This window comes from Alosa sapidissima, chromosome 18 (assembly GCF_018492685.1).
Source record: "Alosa sapidissima isolate fAloSap1 chromosome 18, fAloSap1.pri, whole genome shotgun sequence".
Taxonomy (NCBI): Eukaryota; Metazoa; Chordata; class Actinopteri; order Clupeiformes; family Clupeidae; genus Alosa; species Alosa sapidissima.
Genome location: NC_055974.1, coordinates 9,258,041 through 9,279,328, shown reverse-complemented (window position 1 = coordinate 9,279,328; position 21,288 = coordinate 9,258,041). Strand labels below are relative to the sequence as shown.

Here is a 21,288-nt window from a genome sequence, read left to right as displayed (position 1 = left end):
CGGCCACCAAGCGTCTTCTGCCCCACGGCTGCGCGCGCATCTAGTTTTGTTGGTAAACAGGAAACCCGTGTATAGGTCAGTGTTGTACAACTGGATAGATTCTATAGGTCCCTGGTCGTTGTAGATGGATGGTACCACTATCTTGGCACACAGAAGCGGGCAGAGAAGGCCTTTGACCTGGAAAGCAGTGCAGCATAGTGGGCCTCTGGGGACCATTCCATGTCCTCCACCACGAGAAAGATCACAAGAGTGTCTGAAGAACCATGCATATAGTCATGGGCTGCAAGGTGCTGTGAGAGAATCTCTAACTCCAGCGTGCGCTTTCATGAGGTACCAGGCTGAGTTCCTTCTGAGCTCTGTGGCGTCCTCCTTACATCAGCTTCCCAGCTCTCTCACTGCAATATTCAGTGTTGAATTAAATTTGGATACCTCAGCAGCTGCAACTTTGAACATGCTGATCAATCAAACAGGATAAACTTGACCTAGGCCTGTGTCTGAGCATATGTGAATCTGTCATGCATAAATGTGCGGATGAATTATGTTTTTTTTTTTATTAGTAGAGACATGCACTTTAATATAAAGTTTTACAAAGTATGAATGCCAATTTAATACTCCTCTAGGCTATATAATTTCATCATGTAACCTATCTATTTAGTTTTAAAAATATGTAAAAAGAGTTGGATGGCTACAAATGTCTTAAAATTTAATTAAAAGAAAACAGTGATCATTATTTTTGGTCCACTCAGCTCTGTTGCTAAGCTAAGAAATGCACTTGGGCCACTACTGTAAATTGCCACAGTGAGGTCAGAAGTCTAGGTGTTTACTAGATTCATCTTTGAATTTCAATAAGCAAGTCAGTAGTGTGGTTAAGGGATGCTTTTTTCAATTAAGAACAATAGCTACAGTAAACTAAATCCCTGGCTCTGATTTAGAAATGATAATCCATGCATTTGTTACATCTACAGTAGGCTGGACTATTGTAAATCTCTTTATTTAGGTCTGAACCAATCTACCCTTGCTAGACTTCAATTAGTCCAAAATGCAGCAGCTAGGCTTATTACTGGAACCTGTCAAATACATTATTCATTTTAAAGTTTTGCTTTTTGTTTTCAAAGCCCCTAATGGGATGGTACCACAGTACATATGTGACTTTTTAAGTCCCTACTGTCCTTCTAGGCCACTAAGGTCTTTTTTAAGTCCATCTTCTTTCAGTCCCCAATGCTATCCTAAAAACGAACAGTGATGGGGCTTTTTCTGTTGCTGCGCCTCAACTCTGGAATAATCTCCCTATAGAAATGAATTCCTGTCCCACTATCAGTAGCTTTAAATCAAATTTAAAGACCCATCTATTTTCTTTGGCCTTTAATGTCTATTGAGTCTCCCCTTGTTTGTTTATTTATCATATTTTGATTTCTTTTCAGCATTATATTAACTGCCATCTTTAACTTTACTGTAGATTTTGCTCTAGACCTACTGTAGTAGTAGTAGTAGTTGTAGTAATTGTATCTTCTTTTATCTACAATCATAATTACTATCATTACTAATATTTTTTGGATTTTTATTTTTTGTCACTTATATTTTTGTTTTTATTACTGTTTTTATTTTTTTATGTGAACACCTTGAGTCAATTGCATTGTGTTTAAGTGTGCTATATAAATAAATGTGACTTGACTTGACTTGACATGTAACGATGGGAAACGGTGGAATATTTAGAAGAGATTCAGAAAAAAATGCTGTGCTCTCACCTACTACGTATATTTTCATCCAGCAACATGAATGGTAAATGGATTTCATGCTGGTGCACCCATGCCTTAGTGAGTGACACACAGAAGCACAGGCACCCGCAGGTAATAAGAGGTAGCACTTTTTTTTATATACGCATTCTCACACATACTTACTGCACAATCATCCACATACAAAGACACAATATAGGTATTGCAAAAAAATGTGCATTTGTTTCATTATTATATATAAATTATAAAAATAAAACATATACAACATATCTGTACAACAGTTAAATGAATTTTGTACTTTTTTTACAGTAACTGAAGAGAAGGTAAACTCTGGAGCAGTCATGTTTAAAACATAATCAACCAGGTTACACTAATAATTTTACACACAAGATTCATGTCTGACTTGACACATCTGTTTATAGACTGTTTTATGGAATGTTTAGACTAAGGGGACAATCTTAAAGGGCTACTGACACAAAAGTTCAAACCCTATGTCACATCCACTGTATTTTAGACGGTCCCTATGGACTACAGATAAACCAGGTGCATTATGGGAATTGAAGTCTCTCTGTTGCGTCTGTAAATTGGGGAAGTATTCGTACCTGTGACCACTAAATGCTGACAAGAGAAGCTACATTATGCCACACATACCATTCTGAGTATTACCTTCTCCATGTTAAATATTGACGTAAATATAACTAAAAAGAATACAATGGAGAAAACACCTCTCCTCAAAACAGAACAGTGGGTTTACAAACAGAGGCTTTCTAAACAAAAGCACTCCCCCATGTGGCAGAAGAAGCTCACTGTCATTCACAGTAATGGGCCTTATCAAAGAGTTTGCTTACAGACACAAAAAGGAACAACAATGTTCTCGCTCTCGCTCTTTTGTCTATAGACTTTAGACATCGGCCATTTTGTGATAGCCATCATTCATCAGCATACCTCTATTTTTGGATAGTTACTCAGCACCTCTGATGCGATCTGCTTTGGTGGTCTGCCTGTCCATAAAAGAAAAAAAATTGTCCTTCCAGGTACAACCTTCCTTTCTGTCATTCTTTTCTAGATTAATTTCTATTGCAACACATGGGCCACAATCTCATGTCATTTTTCTTTACAAAAACAACACTTCCAAACACCATTATAAGAACTTGGTCCATAGAACTGTAGACAGTAACATACAGAATGGGTCAGTGTTGTTTGTTTTTTTGTGATCTCAAAGTTGCAGTTTGACCTTCAAACACGTAACAACAGTTAGTTAAATTAAAGAAAGACAGAAAAAAAAAGATATCGTCATTTATCAACACCTGACATGCCAACAAAAAAGATCTTCTGATTCTTCCAGCCAATGAGTTTACAGACCATTTGTCAACAGAAAGAAACACAGTGTGGCCTTCATGCTCTTAACAGGTGTGGCTTATCGTCCCCTGCTTTCTGTCCGAGGCAACCAAACAACATCCTGGAGGAATGGCCAACCGTGGTTGCCATGGTGCAGAGAGTATCCAGGAAACAGTGTGAGATAAACAACTGGGCCATTCATCAGTTCTGCAGGCCAACACCGGTTCACGTTTCCTGATTATTTCAGTGGGGACTGTGGCATCTCTTTGTAAGTAGTGCTGCTGCATGAATTGAACAGGAATCCCCTCAAATCTTTCCCCCATCTTGGTCCAGTTGTGACCAGCCTCTGACTCCCCTCGTCCCTGATAAGCCAGTGTCAGGGTCACTCCGACAAAGTCGATGGCAAAATGTCCTACATGAACTCTAGCTGGCTCTGCAGTCTTTGGTTTGGCATGTCCAGGCACCGGCTGTTGACCCTCATGTACAGTATTACCACAATTAGTCCTCAGCTTTATGGGCGAACTGTGAGTGTGTGTGTGTGTGTGTGTGTGTATGTGTGTGAGTTCCTAATGTGTTGATCTGTGGGACACATGTGCTCTGAGAGTCCCAGAGCCCCTGGCAATGAGAGTGAAAAAGGGTTTCTTTCTCACCAAAAGAGGAGTACACTCCCCTTATTCGTGGGTGTCGTAGAGAAAGTGGAGCGTGTGCTCAAAATATGAGGTGTGTAACACACACACAAGCACAAACAGGAATGAGAGGAACAGAGAGACAGGGAGGGGAAATGGTGTGGATGGAAACACACACACACACACACACGCACATACACACGTGTGTGTGTTTTCCGACACGTTCTTGACACGTTAAATATGTTTGTGGGTACGTGGAATATGTTTGGAGAAAAACACAAACACGTGGTAGCCCACCCAACACAGACATACACACAGTACATATTGTATGTCTCTCTCCTCTCCTGTTATATGGCTCTGGGTCCCAGTCACAGTGGAGGAGTGGAAGTCAGGGCTGTGGCTGCCATCAACGCATCTCCTCATCCCTCAATCTCTTCTCTTTTCTCTCTTTGCCCTGTTCATCTCACTCTCTTTCTCTCTCTCTCTTTCGCCTTTTTCTTTATCCTTCTCTCTCTCTCTCTCTCTCTCTCTCGCTCTTTCTCTCTGTCGGTTCTCTCAAATGGAGCTCTCCTCGCACTGTGCCAGCGGTGCTCCGCGGTACGCCTGCAGTCCGGCCAGCTCCTCCTCCAGGCCCGACAGGCCCTCGCCCATCTCCGAGAGCCCCTCCGAGAGCCCCTCGCCCTCCTCGCCCTCAGGCCCGGGCCTCTCGCGTCCCTCCAGCCCCTGCTGGTGCTGGGTCAGCTTGGCGCTCGACTCGGACAGCTTGACCTCGCCGCTGCTGCTGCTGTTGTTGGAGTAGATGTGCGGGCCATTGATGCCGCCGCCGTGGTGGTGGTTGTGCCCGCCGCCGTTGTGCCCGCCGCCGCCGCCGTGCCCGTTGAGTGTGCCGTTGCGCTTGGTGAGCGGCACGGCCTCGGAGAGCAGGCTGGCGCTGCTGGGCGACTGCGGCGTGGCCGAGGAGGGCAGCAGGTCGTGGTGCTTCTCCGACAGCGAGGCGCCGTGGCTCGCGCCCTTCCCGCCGGCCCGCCGGTGCCGCAGCAACAGGCACAAGATGGCCGCCGCGCCCGCCAGCATGCCCACCACGAACAGCAGCACGTACCAGGCCAGGAAGTGGCGCCCGGGGCCGCCGGCCAGCGCCACGGTGCCGCCCATGCTGGCGCCCGCCAGGGTCAGGTGGTACTCGGCGCGCCGACACGCCGGCTGCTCGCGCCCGCCCTCCTGGCACAGGCACACGTACTTGCCCTCCGTTTCTTCGGACGCCAGCACCTCCAGGTCAGACAGGCGCTGGCGCGTGTGCCGGTGCGGCGGGTGCTCCCAGGAGCAGGCCCGCGGCGAGACCTGGACGCACGGGAGGAGGACGCGCAGGCCCTTCATCACACTCACCTCCTTCACCGTCGGAGAACACCGACCTGCAGAGAGACAGAGAGAGAGAGAGAGAGAGAGAGAGAGGGAGAGAGGGAGAGAATTTTTAATACCTACACTTCTCCATGTCAAAACATTTGTCTTTTCTTTATATTTGTAATTTTCTTTTACTGTTCACACATCACATTGCTTTGCCAATATTGTAACTTGCGCAGTCATGCTAATGAAGCTCTTTGAATTTGAAGTAAAGAGAAAAACAGAGAGTAGGAGTGTGTAAGAGAGAGAGAGAGACAGAAACATGATTGTCAATGGTATTCCTCAGTACAATGACAAAACCACAGCATGAGGACATGAGTTTGAGGCCCCAGACAGTAAATGTATTGAGAGCGTGCGGCTAAGACCCACCTTCTCCACTCTTACACTGGCTCAGTGGGTCTCCAAGCTCCTCGTCTCCAAGCCTAAAACACAAAAAGAGGACTTACAATAATCCATCATTTCTTTGTGTGTGTGTGTGTGTGTGTGTCTGTGTGTGTGTTTTGTGTGTGTGTGTGTCTGTGTGTGTATCTGTAGGCTACATTTTCTCTGTACATGAAAGTGTGCTTGTGGCTGTGTGGGTGTCAGCATATGAATCCGTAACATAAATGTGCTGTACGCAAAGATGCACATTCAAGCGAGTCCCAGCGGTCACTCACTCGTTGCCGACCCCGTCGCAGGCTTGCTCCTTGGGGTTCCAGGCACAGCCCAGGCCCCGGGCGCGGGCGCACACCTCACAGGTGGGGTACAGGGCACAGCCGACGGCCGGCTGCCGCACCAGAGAGGACGGGGAGCCCACCAGGGCCACATCCTGAGGGGGAGAGGGAGGGGGGAATTACATAATGCACGTCTACGCAGATGTATACTGAATGTGTTCATATACTGTTCTACAGGTATAGATGCAGGAACCTATATATATATCTATAGGTGCACATGCACAGCATCTGCACGTGCTGTGCATGTGTGTTGGTGTCTCTGGAGTGTTTGACAGTGCATGTGTGACTGTGTGGGAGAGAAGATGGGAGTGCATGCCTTGTACAGAAGGATGTTGTTGACTGGATCGTGAGAGGGAAACAAAGGGATCTCTTCAAGCAGTGTTGCGTTCTGACCAACCACTGCAACCCTGTGCAGCTCCCCGCGATCTGTAGCACACACACACACACACACACACACACACACACACACACACACACACACACACACACACACACACACACACACACACACACACACACACACACACACACACACACACACACACACACACACACACACACAGAGAGAGAGAGAGAGAGAGAGTAGAGATTTGACTTTTAAAATGCCCTTTAATGCAATAATGGTCTCTGGACAGAAGCAAAACTGGTATTCAAAACATTTAATAGTTACTAGTTTATACTTAGTATATGTATTACTATATGTATTATATAGTACATAGTTTATACTAGTTTTTCACATATATATTATGTATAAATAAATACATTATGACAGAGGTCAACCAGGTTACACAGAAGAGGAATCACATTTTTTCTTATGTTTTTTCATGTCTTACCTGTACCCAGGTGCAACACGACGGCTGTGCGCTTGTCATCATCGCTGATGGATGTGAGGGTGACGGCCAGCTTGGTGTATGTTATTCCCCTTCTGACCAGTAGGGGCGCTGACACCACACTGTTCTCCATTAGAGGGTGGTCACGCATGAATGTCAGCACTTTATCAGGCAACTTCAGGGAGGAGTCAAAGCCCTCGGACTTCAGAGCACTGTTTAGACACTGCAAGGGAGGGGTGGAGAGACAGAGAGATTAGTTCATTCATTCCGTCATTAGTTCATTTTTTTGTTTCATTAATTAATTAATTCATCCATTCATGCCATTCATGCATTCTTAGAAGGCCTCATGGCCGAGGTCAGCGCCTCGTTAATAGTGTTTTGGTGTCCATTACTCTCTGTCTACACACGTCTTGAATGTCCGGTTACATTCCAGTTACATTTGTGACCTACAGTGACCCCAGTCTGTCCCGGTGCAGGTGTGAGTGGTGTGGGTCGGTACTCGGTACCTGTCCTGGTCGCGGCGTGGGCACGGGCTCGGGGTTGATCCAGTTCTCACACGTCTTCTTCAGCTCCTTGAAGGGCCCGTCCATCACCTTGCTGATGTCGGCCAGACTGTACACACACACGGCGGACGTCTCCTCCCGGTCCCTGCACGGCAACCAAACCAACCAACCGAAAACTCAGCGAAAAATATAAAACACCACCTTATCAGTAGAATTATTTATCATTTAATCACAATAGATAAGCGTTTACAGAAATGATGCACCTCTGATTTTCTTGAATTTCCCCTTGGGGATCAATAAAGTATCTATCTATCTATCTGATGCAGGACCAGTGAAATGAAGTAGCTATGTGAGGCACAACACTATTTAAGCTATAAATAAATCATTCATTCACAAATCATAAAATACATTGTAAACACACTCTTTTGTGTTGTACATATTGCATACACGTGGCCAAATGTGCCTCTTTCAGACACGGTTAGTAGGAAATTGGAATGGCTACTTGACGTTCTACACTAAATCTACATATTTCCCATCTATATATAGCGAGTAAACAAAGGACGTTTGCTGGTCCAGAGTAAAGTCCAGAGATTTTACAGTAAACAGGCGAAATAGCAGCAGATGTAAGGGGAAGGTTCTGACCACTGGGAGGTGAAGATGCCGTAGAAGTGCGTGCTGCTGGGGTCGTCGAGCCGGTGCCGCGCGGTGAAGACGTCGGTGAGCACGTTGAAGCGCTGACCGCTGGCACGGTCCTCACACACCAGCTGGGCCTTCAGGAAGGTGGTCCAGCGCCGCTGCAGCGTCTTCATACCACCCACGTCCGACTGGGGAGAGAGAGGGAAAGAGAGAGAGAGAGAGAGAGAGAGAGAGAGAGAGAGAGAAAGGGGGAGGGAGGGAGACAGAGAGACAGAGAGAAAGACAGAGGGAAAGGGGAGGGAGGGAGAGAGAGAGAGAAAGAAAGAGGGAAAGAGGGAGGGAGAGAGAGAGATAAAGCAGAAGATAGACATTGATATTTACTATTCACTGGTATACTGTAAGCAATACTAGCCAATTGGGCCGACTGTTGCACATCTCCTGCCAAAACATGTTAACCAGAAGGTGTGTGTTTGCTGTTTCTTTTTCTCTGTATGCCAAACCTGTGTGTGTGTGTGTGTGTGTGTGTGTGTGTGTATGTGTGTGTGTGTGTGTGTGTGTGTGTGTGTGTGAGAGAGAGAGAGAGAGAGAGAGAGAGAGAGAGAGAGAGAGAGAGAGAGAGAGAGAGAGAGAGAGAGAGAGAGAGAGACAGAGTATGTGTGTGTGTAAGTGGAAGTGAGAGAGATGGATAGAGGGGTTGGCATCTCATATTTGTGGGCCAATTAAGTTCATCTGTAATTTTGCAACAATTAAAATTGGTCATCAGATCAGCAGTCCTGCAGTGATACTGTGCTACTGACCTTTTCCAACAGAACCCATTTCTACTGAGCTGTGTTTTGCAACAACAATACTACATACTAAATGGATCCACAGGTAATCTGACAGGTTAAACACCCACCTTGCAGACCCGGGCAACCCTTGGCACTTTGACCTTGGTGTAGAGGTCGTATTCCTTGGCCACTTCGGTGAAAAAGAAGTAGATTTTGTCATCTTCTCCAGTTGGGTTGTTGGCCTCATCTTCCTGGATGAAAGCTGAGCTGACAAATTCTGGGTCTATGCACACACACACACACACACACACACACACACACACATACATTATAAGAGGAAAGAAAACTACATGCAAAGGTAGAAAGAGTGATAACTTGAGACTGAAAAAAGAGTTTGTATGTGTGTGTGTGTGTGTGTGTGTGTGTGTGTGTGTGTGTGTGTGTGTGTGTGTGTGTGTGTGTGGTGTGTGTGTGTGTGTGTGTGTGCGTGTGTGTGTGTGTGTGTGTGTGTGTGTGTGTGTGTATGTAGGGAGCACAAGAGGGATATATCCATATGTGCGCTTGCTGTGACTCAGGTTCATTGAGTTCACTTGGAAAGGTGTATGTGCTAGCTTGTGTGTGAGTGTGTGTGTGTGTGTGTCTGTGTGTGTGTGTCTGTAGGATGATCAGGTTGATTGAGTTCATTTGGTAAGGTGTGTGTCCTTTCATGTGTGAGTGAGCATGTGTGTATATGTGTGCATGTGTGTGTGTGTGTGTGTGTGTGTCTGTGTATGTCTCACCACTGAGCCAGTTGATGGATCGTTCTGTCCGGATGCGCTCCTGCTCAATGCCCGTTGCCCTGGAGATGTCGAAGAGCGTGCCCAGGAAGTTACTGGTGGCAGCCGTGTACAAGACCCCTCCTGGAGAGAGAGAAGAAAAACTGTGCTCAACACTGTGTGTGTGTGTGTGTGTGTGTGTGTGTGTGTGTGTGTGTGTGTGTGTGGGTGTGTGTGTGTGTGTGTGTGTGTGTGTGTGTGTGTGTGTGTCTCACCTGCCATGACTGCCGTGTAATGCTGGCTGGGCTCAAAGGGACATTTTCCTTTCCCGGTCTCCATCCGCACACCACCCTCCTCTGCTGTCTCCAGGGAGAAGCTTGACATATTCTGAGAGAGAAAGAAAGAGAGAGAGAGAGAGAGAGAGAGAGAGAGAGAGAGAGAAAGAGAGAGGAGGACGGAGACAAAGACCCAAAGACAGAGGAAATCAGACACAGAGTAGAGTGAAGAGAAGACTGTGTTGAAATATACAAAAGGATTAATTTATTGATCTCCTTTTCCCTATGTGCATTCATACAGCTGTTTGAAATGAGTCATGTCCAGCATGTTCTCCCATTGCACACACATGCAAATGTTATGGGTCTTGATGTGCATATGTGTTTGAGCTGCAGTCACATCAATGTGTCACTCTGTCTACAACTGTTTGTCACCTAAGGCCATTTTGTACATGAACAGATTTACTGTATATGGAATGTACAGTATATTTTCAGGCACACAAGGACATACGTACATATATCCGCATATAAAAACAACATACTGGACTACAAGACACACACACACACACACACACAGACACACAGACACACACACACACACACACACACACACTGTACCCATGGACACAAACACCCACACCAATGAACTCACCAGAAAAGCACACTGGGGATCGAAGGCGTACGTCCCACAAGCATAGATCCGACCATCTCCTAGAAACTGCAGCAGGCGGATGTAGTTCTTGCAGTCGGCCTGTTGGGGGAGACAGAGAGCAACAAGTCTGATGAAGGACTCAAATGTTGAATCTCAGAATTCTCAGAACAGAATTCACTAAAGCATAAATATAAAGTCAGACAATGCTCAGGATGGCATTTACTAAGCAACCCCATAAGATGGTTATTACTTATTGACTTGGACTCAAAATGGACAAGTGTATTACAAGACCTGGATAATCATAGTAAAGGACTCATACTGAGTAAAGGGTCAAATTGAGACAAGTAGCCTATAAGCCTACTCTCCTATAAGAGAAAGTCGCTGAGGACATTGATAGACCATGACCCAAATGACCCAAGTCTTAATAGATTGTCACAGTGAGTGAGTATAGTCACTCGAGTGAGAACACCACCTGAAGCTGTTGTTGGTAGATTCACGACCTTTGCTACATGAATGTCATGAGAACAATCTGTTTTTTAAAGGTTGAAGTTTAAGGTTCCAAAAAAGAAATCCTATAAAACCCGCAGAGCCCATTTCTTGGAATGCTTTCCATTTCTCAAAGAATGCTCGCAGACAAAGCAGTTTCAGTAGGGCTCTACAAGCCCTTAATCAAACAAAGCTCTTCAAGGAGCTATGTGTTATTCTGTAGGATTTGAGTTGTCACACAGCACTCATTCATTGACTTGCATTGTTTTTAATACAGCACCTCATGTGGTACAATGTGGTATTACAAGAGAGCTGGGCAAGAGGCTAGCTGGTTTGCATGCTAACTTCAGTGGAACTTCTGGACAACACATACCATAGGCTATTTTAGATGAATGAAAATGGTTGTTTCTTTCCAATCTGTTGTTGTTTGTAGGACATTTTTGGATATAAAAAAGCCCTTTTCACAGTGTGAGCCTAAAACAAGGCCTGTCATACCAATGGAGTTTGAAATAGTCCAGAAGCAGTATTAATGGTGATGACCTTAAACCCTGTTGGCAATGGCACCCCTCTGCCTCTCACCCTCTCCCTGCACTTAAGGCCCTGACGCAGATGCCTCAGCCAGACGCCGCTACGTGTGACTCTCCCACGTCATGGGGCTGCCCCATCCTGGCCCGTGTGGCCTGAGACAAGCGAGTGCCAACCTTCTGCTGCACTGTCACACAGCGTGACACACACACACACACACACACACACACACACACACACACGCACACACACATAGACAGGCAAGTACACACACACACACACACACACACACACACACAAAGACATACACACAGACACAGACACACACACACACGGGCGTCCAGCCAATGGGTGACTAATGGAGGACAGGCTGATGGCCAGTGCAGGATGCCCACCTAATGCCCGATTAAATTGGCTTGGGGCTGACCTGCTTCCAATTCTGGTATGGACCAAGGTGGACAGACAGTGGACAGTAAATAACCCAGGAGCTTAACTGGTTTAGCTGGAGTTTGCTTTGGTTTGGAGGGATTGTACATCATGCCCAGTTAACCTGAAGGGACTTACAGCAGCTACAGGGCTTTTGCAGTTCAGTTTTATTGGATTCTGTGTGTATACCCAGAGATGCTAAATGTGTGCATGCTAAGACATTAAGTGCAGTTTAATTTAGTCTATACAAGTCTGCTTGCTGCTGTAAATGTGTGTGTGTGTGTGTGTTTGTGTGTGTGTGTTTGTGTGTGTGTGTGTGAGTGAATATCTCAGCAGTCCAATAAGCATGTATTTATTTTGCATGTGTGTGTGTTTGTGTGTGTGTGTTTGTGTGTGTGTGTATGTGTATGTGTGTGTGTGTGTGTGTGTGTGTGTGTGTGTGTGTGTGTGTGTGTGTGTGTATGTGTGTGTGTGTGTATGTGTGTGTGTGTGAGTGAATATCTCAGCAGTCCAATAAGCATGTATGGAGGATGCGTGTGTGTGTGTATGTGTGTGTGTGTGAGTGAATATCTCAGCAGTCCAATAAGCATGTATGGAGGATGCGTGTGTGTGTGTGTGTATGTGTGTGTGTGTGAGTGAGTGAATATCTCAGCAGTCCAATAAGCATGTATGGAGGATGCGTGTGGGTGTGTATGTGTGTGTGTGTGTGTGTGTGTATGTGTGTGATAAGCATGTATGGAGGATGCGTGTGTGTGTGTGTGTGTGTGTGTGTGTGTGTGTGTGTGTGTGATAAGCATGTATGGAGGATGCGTGTGTGTGTGTGTGTGTGTGTGTGTGTGTGTGTGTGATAAGCATGTATGGAGGATGCGTGTGTGTGTGTGTGTGTGTGTGTGTGTGTGTGTGTGTGTGTGTGTGTGTGATAAGCATGTATGGAGGATGCGTGTGTGTGTGTTTTTTTCTGTGCTCCCATCTGTCAATTTGACAGAATATTTGGGCATCATTTACATGTCCATGTACGGGTATACTGTATGTGCATTTGTATTTGTGTGTGTGTGTGTGTGTGTGTGTGTGTGTGTGTGTGTGTGTGTGTGTGTGTGTGTGTGTGTGTGTGTGTGTGTGTGTGTGTTGAAGCAATGAGAGGTGAATCAAAGCAACAGCAACCCTTGTGTCTCTACCCCCCCCCCCCCATTTCCTCCTCCTGCCCAAGTCAGACCTGACGTCTGCCTTTGTCTGCTTAGTCACCGCCGTCTCCGAGCCCGAGCCCTGCTGTCTGCTGCTGCTCTGACCCGCCGCCCGTCAATCAGCAGCAGGCTCCGCCCTTTGGGCCACTGCTGCACTGAATTCTGGGTCGGCTGCCAAGATCGCACTAAGTGTACTGATTAACTGCATTATACACCCTGGGTCCCATATGCTGACTGTATTCCCCAGGCTATCTCCCCCAATTACGCATCTGAGAGAGAGAGAGAGAGAGAGAGAGAGAGAGAGAGGTAGGGAGCGAGGGAGTGAGTGGGACAGAGAGGGGAGAGGAAGAGAGAGAGAGAGAGAGGTAGGGAGCGAGGGAGTGAGTGGGACAGAGGGAGAGGAAGAGAGAGAGAGAGAGAGAGAGAGAGAGAGAGAGAGGTAAGGTGAGAGGTAGGGAGCGAGGGAGTGAGAGGGACAGAGAGAAGGAGAGATAGAAAGAGATATGAGGAGAGAAAAAGGGAAAGCGATAAAAGAAAAAGATACAGAAGATGTGAAGAGAGAGAGAGAGAGAGAGAGAGAGACAGACACAGAGAGACAGACACGCAAGGAGAGAGAGAGAGAGACAGGCACAGAGAGACAAGCAAGGAGAGAAAGAGAGAGAGAAAGAGAAAGAGAAAGAGAGATTAGATTAACCTATCCACCAGTCTACAAAAACATGCTTACCTCAGTCTTCCCTTTGGCCACACATGATTTTCTTTTGTCCTCTGGAACATCCCATTTAATCTGCAAAATAAAGAGAGGAAAAAAAGATTAATTTTAAATGTTGCATGTTTCCCCTGTTTTCTAAAGTCCTTGTTTAAAAGTTTCACCAAAGATCCTTGATTACTCTGCTTCAACCCAATCTGCCTTGTGGCGCAGCTAAACAAAGGAGTCTATCACGCCAATACAGACCACTGAATTTGAGTGGAAAACTGAATTGAGAATGAGGCAGAAAAACAAATCTGAGCAGGCAAGCGCAGAGAATGACAGCTGTCGGCAGTTGATTTCAATGCCCGGCAGTCCACTTCAGAGGAGCTATTTTGGAAAAGGAAACCATGTCACACATGAATATGTAAAGTTTTCCCCCAATTAGACACCAGAGGACCGTGTAAACACTGAGGGGGGAAAACATCAGCAAGCCAAAGAGCTTGTTCGTGCATTAATTCTCCCATATGAAGTTTGTATCCAGGACAACTTGCACTGCCTTCATATTTTCCATTCAGGTCAATTATACAGAGGACAGGCCATAGACATGCACAAAGCTGAACTCACGCGCAGTCCAGAAAAGTTGTGGCCATCAAACTGTCAGGGCTGTAAAGCGTGTCTTTATGAAGAGCCAGCACTGATCCCCGATCAGAGTTTGAAGGCTCACATAGTAATCACACGTGGAGCCAAGAGCTACATTAAATGCAACCTGGCAGCCGAGGCATGTATTTTGGCTGCCGGGACATGCCAAAACGTTACCATGGCCCTTGCTGTACTTCATGCCTCTGCCAAAAAGCCTCCTCTCATCCCTGCGTCTTCCTCAGACATCTCCCAAAGCATCCCAAAGCATCCCTTCAAATTATCGCACTAAACAGATGGGCTAGGGTGTTTTTTTTTCACAGCTCTTTCATTTGAAGACGAAAGGCCTTGAGTGCCTGAGTGGAAGAAGAAAAATATTGAAATGTTTTAATGAATAAGTGACATAAGATAAATATCTGACTTCAAACCCACCACAGAGATCTTGTGGCCAGGCAGATACTGATGAATATTGCATCCCATGTCTTACTTATTCATTTGAAGGATACACTGTAAAGTATAAACTGTTTTTTTTCTCTCTCATCCTTACAAACAAACATTTCGACATCTACTGCAATGTGCAGATAATGCATTTCCACTTCAACTGCAGCAATGTGCAGCAAAATATACACCCCAAAAGGACAAAGGACACAGAGATAAGATAGGACACACGGAACATTACTGAAGCAACGACGCGAGATGAATGGAAATATTATACTCAAGTGAGTCACTTTACCACAGGCTCCTGGGCTATTCACTAACAGGACAGGCCAGCTCGCATGTCGCTGTGTTTTGTGTGCGGAGGGGACCAGAGACTGGGCAGAGGCAGGGAGAAGACCGACCCCAATGGCGCAACTGGCCTTAATGCATCTCAGCGGATGGGCAATAGGAAATCAATGTGGTAGAAGGTTCATGTTGTCAAAATGATTACCAGGCTTTGTGAGCATGTTACAGCCCGCTGAGCACGTGTGTATGCGCGTGTGTGTGTATCTGCCTGTGTGTGTGTGTGTGTGTGCGATCATCTGTTTGGATGGCTGTCTTATGTGTCGTGTGTGTGTGTGCGTGTGTGTGTGTGTGTGTGTGTGTGTGTGTGTGTGTGTGTGTGTGTACGTGTGTGTGTGTCTATCACTAGAATTCTCCGATAGAGGAAAAGCATGCATTTCCTGTGTTCCTGTGTTTCCTGTGTGCAGAATATAGAGTGTCCTTTGTTACAGCCGGGTTACTGAATGACTGGCTGAGCAGGACGCAACACGGCGCAGTTACACAGTAACATAGGTGTGTGTACATGCCAGAAATACAACCTGGCAGGGGAATAAGGGAACCACTGTCATCACTTATACAATCTGAGCCATTATTAGATCCTCCAATCCAATCAGCAAACAAGGACACATTTTGAGCACAGATCGGGAGGAAATCCAAATCCAGACATCCTCTAGTCTCAATCTAGTGTTCATCTTGTGGTTATGTTCGGAAATATTTCTTCTAATCTTTTCAGAAAACATAAAATTATTAGCCTGGAAGCCAGCCTAAATTTACGGGCAGGCTTTATACAATGATGGACATATGAGCAATGGTGTCTAGTCATTCACGTAACCTGAGCGTGCATCGATTGATTTTATTTACAACAAAAACACTGTCGCTAGAGAAGCTAGATGCTATAATTTCGCTATCGTGTCTGTTGTACAAGAGACTGACAGCGCAATATCTTTCAAAAAGAACAGAAAACAACACTGCTACAACACTGCACTACTATGATTGGTTAGGTCTAAGGTCTACCCAATTGTGTGTGGAGGCATTTTTCCCCTGTATCGGTTGAAACACATCCCATAATCACATCCCAATGGTGCAGTACCAGACTCAAATTCTGACTAGAATTAAGTCTGGCTACGTCAGGCTATGAAATTATATAATTGTGAGGTAAAAATGTGGGAAGAATTACAAAGATTGCCATCGTATGACTTTCATATACAAACGGACAAAAAAATCAGAAATATGTTCATCTTCTTTTGTTGCTATAAGCATCTTTTTTGTTGAATGCATAAAGTTGAATGCATTTTTTGTCTGTGTTTATACATTCATTGGATAAACTCTTTTTTTCTGAAGTCACTAAGGGGTCACTATGGGGTCACTATAGCGACCAGTGCTCTCTGACCTTCAGGGGTTTCTGGCCAAGGTTGCTGGTGTTGATGGCCAGAATGGCATCTTGTGCTCCCAGGTACAGTGTTCCCGTGGAGCGGTCCAGAAGGAAGGTGCTGAAGTTGGACACGCCGCCAAGCTGCCGCGAACCAAGGACGTCATGTGACCCTGCAGGAGGAGAAAAGAGAGGGGGGGGGGGGGGGTTAGAGATCAAAAGAATTCACTGAGATGTCTACAGCTCTAGTACTTCTTTCATATAATGACAGATTTCGGAGACTGACATCCTACAAAGCTGAACACGCGTATGTGTAACTTCTTTGATCTTTGTCCCATATCCCATAGGGAATGAACAAGACAGGAACAAATCAATCCTTGCTATCTGTGAGAGACCTAGCTGGTCATAGCACAGGCATAATCATCGATGACAGACTCTGAGGACACTAGCATACTCAAAACAGTAGCTTTAAATTCCTCTTCCAAATGAGACACTTCAAGTCATCACAAAGTAGCATGTTTTGTAACAGACATCGGCAAATAGATGACATATTTGTTATTTTCTTTTCATTTTCGCACGATGCAATGAAACAATGAGGACACATGACCACACATAAGTCTAAGTTGCAGAACAATATTAAATCACAAACGTTGAGTATGTAACTCCAGGAAGCTTTTGCCTTGAGCAAAGCTCTAGTAAGCACTTCCCAGCTTATCTATTCGTTGTGGACATTTAAATCTGGCTAGCACTTTAGAGATAAACAAACAGTGATTAAGCAATGCCGTTATTACTGAGGCATTAAATAGGCATTTGCAATACACTCAAATGCATGGCCCAACAATGCATCAGAGTGGAGGGCTCCCTCTTAAGTCTGCCTGAACTCATTGACCACACTTGCATTAAACACGTGCCTTTGACTTACAGTTTTTTTCAGTCGCTAACAAGCGTTTGTCTAACCAGTTGTCACATTTTCAAAATTCTAAACACAATTTGGACAGCATCTGTCTTTTGTGGCCATACCATTCACACATTTAATGTCGTTTTCACACAATATGCAGTCAGTGAACACATTTCCACAATGCTTACATTTTCTTAACAGACAAGCTATACCTCCCAACAAAACTATGGATTGTTTTTGTAGTATTTACAAATGTTAACACACAACATCCCACAATAGCAAACACAGTATCCCAAACCTTAGATACAGTATAAAAACCTTTGCTTCTGCTACCAAATGGTTTTATCCCAGGTGCATTTTTTATCTGCGCCAATAAATAGAAATGATGTCAATGAATCACAAACGCGACAGGTTTAGTTAACATGTGTTTACTACACAACCAGATGGGAAAACACACAGCCCCGAGTGGAACATCCGGGTCACAGGGTTAACCAATTAACCAATAACACTCCTGGCGCTACCCTCTTTTCCTTCAAAACAAATAAACACCAATAAGCAGCATGGCAAATGACATACAGCATATACAAAACAATGCACACAAGCCATACACACGACTGAATAGGAAGACAAAAGGGAACCCAGAGACACCCAGAACACGTCTCAATACATTTCAAACCCCTCCAGTCTTCGTGGCAGATGTCGCTGACGCCCAGAACGTCTAGGCCCAGCGCCCGGGATAAGTGCAGTCTCATCTGACTCCACAGGAGGTGATGCCACAACAAACCGGTCCATGTCATCACGAGGGGGACACGGCATAGGAAGAGACTCCGACATGGCCGGAGGAGGCTCCGATATGGCTGGAGGAATGTCAGGGCCCTGCGGATGCGTTACCTCCAGGTCGTCATCTGACACAGGGTAATCAGGAACCATCCCCGCAGATGTCTGGGAACTCCCCACCATGTAGCAATCGGCCAATCTGACTCTGTAGGAGGTCCGACGGAGCTGAGATCCGGTGAACTTCCGTATATTGCACCAAGCACCTTCGACACTAAGGACCAGGTATCTGTCACGGGCCTTTGACTTGTTACGGTCCCCATAGAGATACACAAGATCCCCGGGATGAATGGAGACAGGCACGGAAGTGCGGCCAGAGGGTGTCTTAGACTTCATACTGTATGGATGGTTGGTGATGCGCTGCGAGTGCTGCGACATAATAAGAGCTCGGTCATCGACAGGCAGCTGATTATGGGAGAACTGGTCACGCTGAAGCAGCATTTCACGGGCAGACAGGCCACGGGATCTCACACGGCTGTTCAAGCGTGCTGTGGCAACAGAGAGGAGTAAGGGAGTAACAGCACTGCAGTTGGGCTCAACACGCAAAATCTCACCTTCAAGCTCTTGAACGGCTTTCTCAGCGACCGGGTTTTTATTGACATTCTTGGCATTGCCCACCTCAACAGTCAATCTGTGTTTAGCCAGCAGCTCATCTCCAGCCAACGCGGCAAACCCAGGCCCTGGATCGGTCCTAATCACTGCAAAAGGACCATCAAGGGGACACAAGCCCAGGCACAAGCGGAGCAGGGCATCTCTGAGGGTATCACGCCGTTCATCTTCAATGACAGAGGCCAACGTGAACGATGTGACACATTCGCGGACAACAAGAATAAACTGGCGGTCACGCCTGAACACATCAGCTGCAAAAGCAGAGCCGACAATCTCAGGTGGGTCACCCGTCGACTGGGTACACATGAACACAGGAGCCTTTCTCAAAGCCGCACATTGATGGCAGCCATTGGTGACACGCTGAACAGCAGAATCCATGTCTAACGCATAAAAGTAGCGCTGCACAATTGTCCTCAGCTGGGTGGAGGTGGGGTGGTCAAGCGTAATATGAAGGGAAGTGAGCAGACCATCAAGGACAGACCTGGGCACCACAATGCAGTCCGTTGAAGCGGCAAGAGGGGAGTGCCGACGGACAACCAACAGGCCATCTTTAGACAGGGTAGTAACGTGCAAGTAGCGTTTCACATCGCGAACATTGGTCAGTTTCTTGGAAGGGCGTGTCCCCTGACGGAGATGAGCGCAGGTCCGTCTGAGGTCAGAGCACTCAGACTGAATAGCCAGCCATGCTGACCTGTTAGTAAAAGGCAGCTTTCGGGAACCACTCATAACATCATTGGCAGTAATCTGGCGCACAACAGTGTCAGCAGCGGTGTGGACAAAGGAACATATCTGGCACGTAGGGCTGTCACACTCTGGAGCATTGCGGCTTGCAAAGTCAGAAGGCAGGATAGCTGCTCCTGCTACGTGCCGAATCAGCACCTGGAAGCGACTGGCTGTAGAAAGGAAAGTGGTGACACGTGGGCTTGCGGAAAACTCCCCTCTATACAGCTTCTCAAATGCCTGAACGCAGGGCTTGCTGTCCGTCAATACACACGTTTTCTGAGAAGACTGAATTACGTATGGGGCAAAATGCTTCAATGCCGCCGCTATGGACAAAGCCTCCATTTCGCAGGGCAGCCAGGAAGTCTGATTCTTACGCAGCTTAGCACTGAAGTAGCCCGCCACTTTCACAGTGTCTTTACAGGTGATGTATAATGTAGCTCCCAGGCCAGGTTCCCTAACAGCACCATCAGTGACAATCCACAGCTGATCATCAGGCTGGGGTAGAGTGATGGCATGATTCGAGGACAACGCCTCCTGAGCATAGTTGAAGGCACCCAGCAGTTCGTCTGACCACTGAATGGCATCCTTGGAATCGCGTCCTGCGACCACATCATCCAGAGGAGCAAGTATGGTGGCACAGTTTTTAAGCACACGGGCTAGCACCTTGTATGCCCCAATGAATGAGCGCAGTCCAGTCACAGTCTTTGGAGGAGGGCATGTGGCTAGGGCAGATACACGGTGAGGGCTGGCTCGAATGGTTCCTTGACGCCAGACCCAGCCCAGGATGGTGGTCTGTACAGGCGCAATAGTGGTCTTGGTGGCAGACAGGTTCAGTCCACAGCGCTGTAGGGCAGACAGAACCGCTCTCCAGACTGCTAACAGCTCCTCAAGAGTGTTTGCTCCGCAGTACAAATCATCTGCCACCTTTGCTACACGGCCTTGTTCAAGGAGATCGCCAAACACCCTGCACGTCAGCTCTTCTAGTGCTGTCTCAGACCCTGGCATGCCCATTGCACTCCGTACATATACACGAACACCTTTAAAAGGTGTAACAACTCCACAATACCTCCATGACTCTTTGGACAGTGGAATCTGGTAAAAGGCTTTGGTGAGGTCTGTAGCGATCATATACTTCCACTGAGCTATCAGGCGCAGGGTGGAGTTGACATCAGGCATCAGGGAGGGCTGAGGCTTGCTGTAACGGCCCACGTCTGCGAATGCCGTAACAAGGCGAAAACCACCTCCAGGCTTCTTGACAAGGAACGAGGGGTTAACATATTCCACAGAGACGCCGACATCCTCAGGCTTCCTGAAGACACCCATGCCCTCCAGCATGTCAAACTGGGCCTGGAGGTCTTGCAACTGACCCCTAGAGTATTGTGGGACCCTGCCCTTGCGCTGTGGGGGTTGGACTGGCCCCATGTTCACCCTAGCCTGGAATGGGCCCACAGCACCGTTGTAGCCCTTAAACTGTGGATCAAACACCTCGTCAAATTCTCTGTGCAGTGCACAGAACTTGTCCCGGACATCAGAGGGCATGATTTTATCTGGGTCCAAAAGCACACAGTCAGAGTGAGGGACAGACTTGATAAGTGAGCCAGGTTTGAGGGGATGAGCGGACACTGCTGAATCACTGAGAGGGGGGACGTAAGTAGCGCATACACGGCACACATGGGCATTTTTCTGGACTAGCCATGGCTGGCCAGTAAAGTTGGGGATGCGAATTTTCCCTGACACACTCTGAAGCATAGTTGGAGCAGGCCATTGAAGTGACCCCACCTGCCTGCAGGAGTTGTCCATATGTGGCTCAACGGCCAGTTCCCCGTCCAAATCACATAGCTCAAGGGGCAAGTCGAGCTCAATGTATTCCCCTGGCCACACAGTAGACTTAGTTGGTGCACGAAGCACGTGAGCACGACGCACAGCATGCC

The 21,288-nt window shown here is 46.6% G+C and overlaps 1 protein-coding gene across 1 annotated transcript in view; it reads right to left on the bottom strand.

The window, feature by feature from the left end:
• Positions 1-1,550: 1,550 nt before the first annotated feature.
• The window catches only part of sema4f (sema domain, immunoglobulin domain (Ig), transmembrane domain (TM) and short cytoplasmic domain, (semaphorin) 4F), a 72,624-nt gene continuing 52,886 nt past the window's right edge, over positions 1,551-21,288 (bottom strand). Inside the window, exons 2-14 of the mRNA XM_042070366.1 lie at positions 16,315-16,466; positions 13,566-13,625; positions 10,224-10,322; positions 9,575-9,686; positions 9,324-9,443; positions 8,673-8,827; positions 7,784-7,965; positions 7,145-7,286; positions 6,642-6,861; positions 6,125-6,234; positions 5,752-5,903; positions 5,465-5,517; positions 1,551-5,106 (exon numbers count right to left, since the gene is read on the bottom strand). Of these exons, the coding sequence (XP_041926300.1) occupies positions 4,253-5,106; positions 5,465-5,517; positions 5,752-5,903; positions 6,125-6,234; positions 6,642-6,861; positions 7,145-7,286; positions 7,784-7,965; positions 8,673-8,827; positions 9,324-9,443; positions 9,575-9,686; positions 10,224-10,322; positions 13,566-13,625; positions 16,315-16,466 (2,411 nt within the window). The 3' untranslated portion in view covers positions 1,551-4,252. The remainder of the gene's footprint in view (positions 5,107-5,464; positions 5,518-5,751; positions 5,904-6,124; positions 6,235-6,641; positions 6,862-7,144; positions 7,287-7,783; positions 7,966-8,672; positions 8,828-9,323; positions 9,444-9,574; positions 9,687-10,223; positions 10,323-13,565; positions 13,626-16,314; positions 16,467-21,288) is intronic.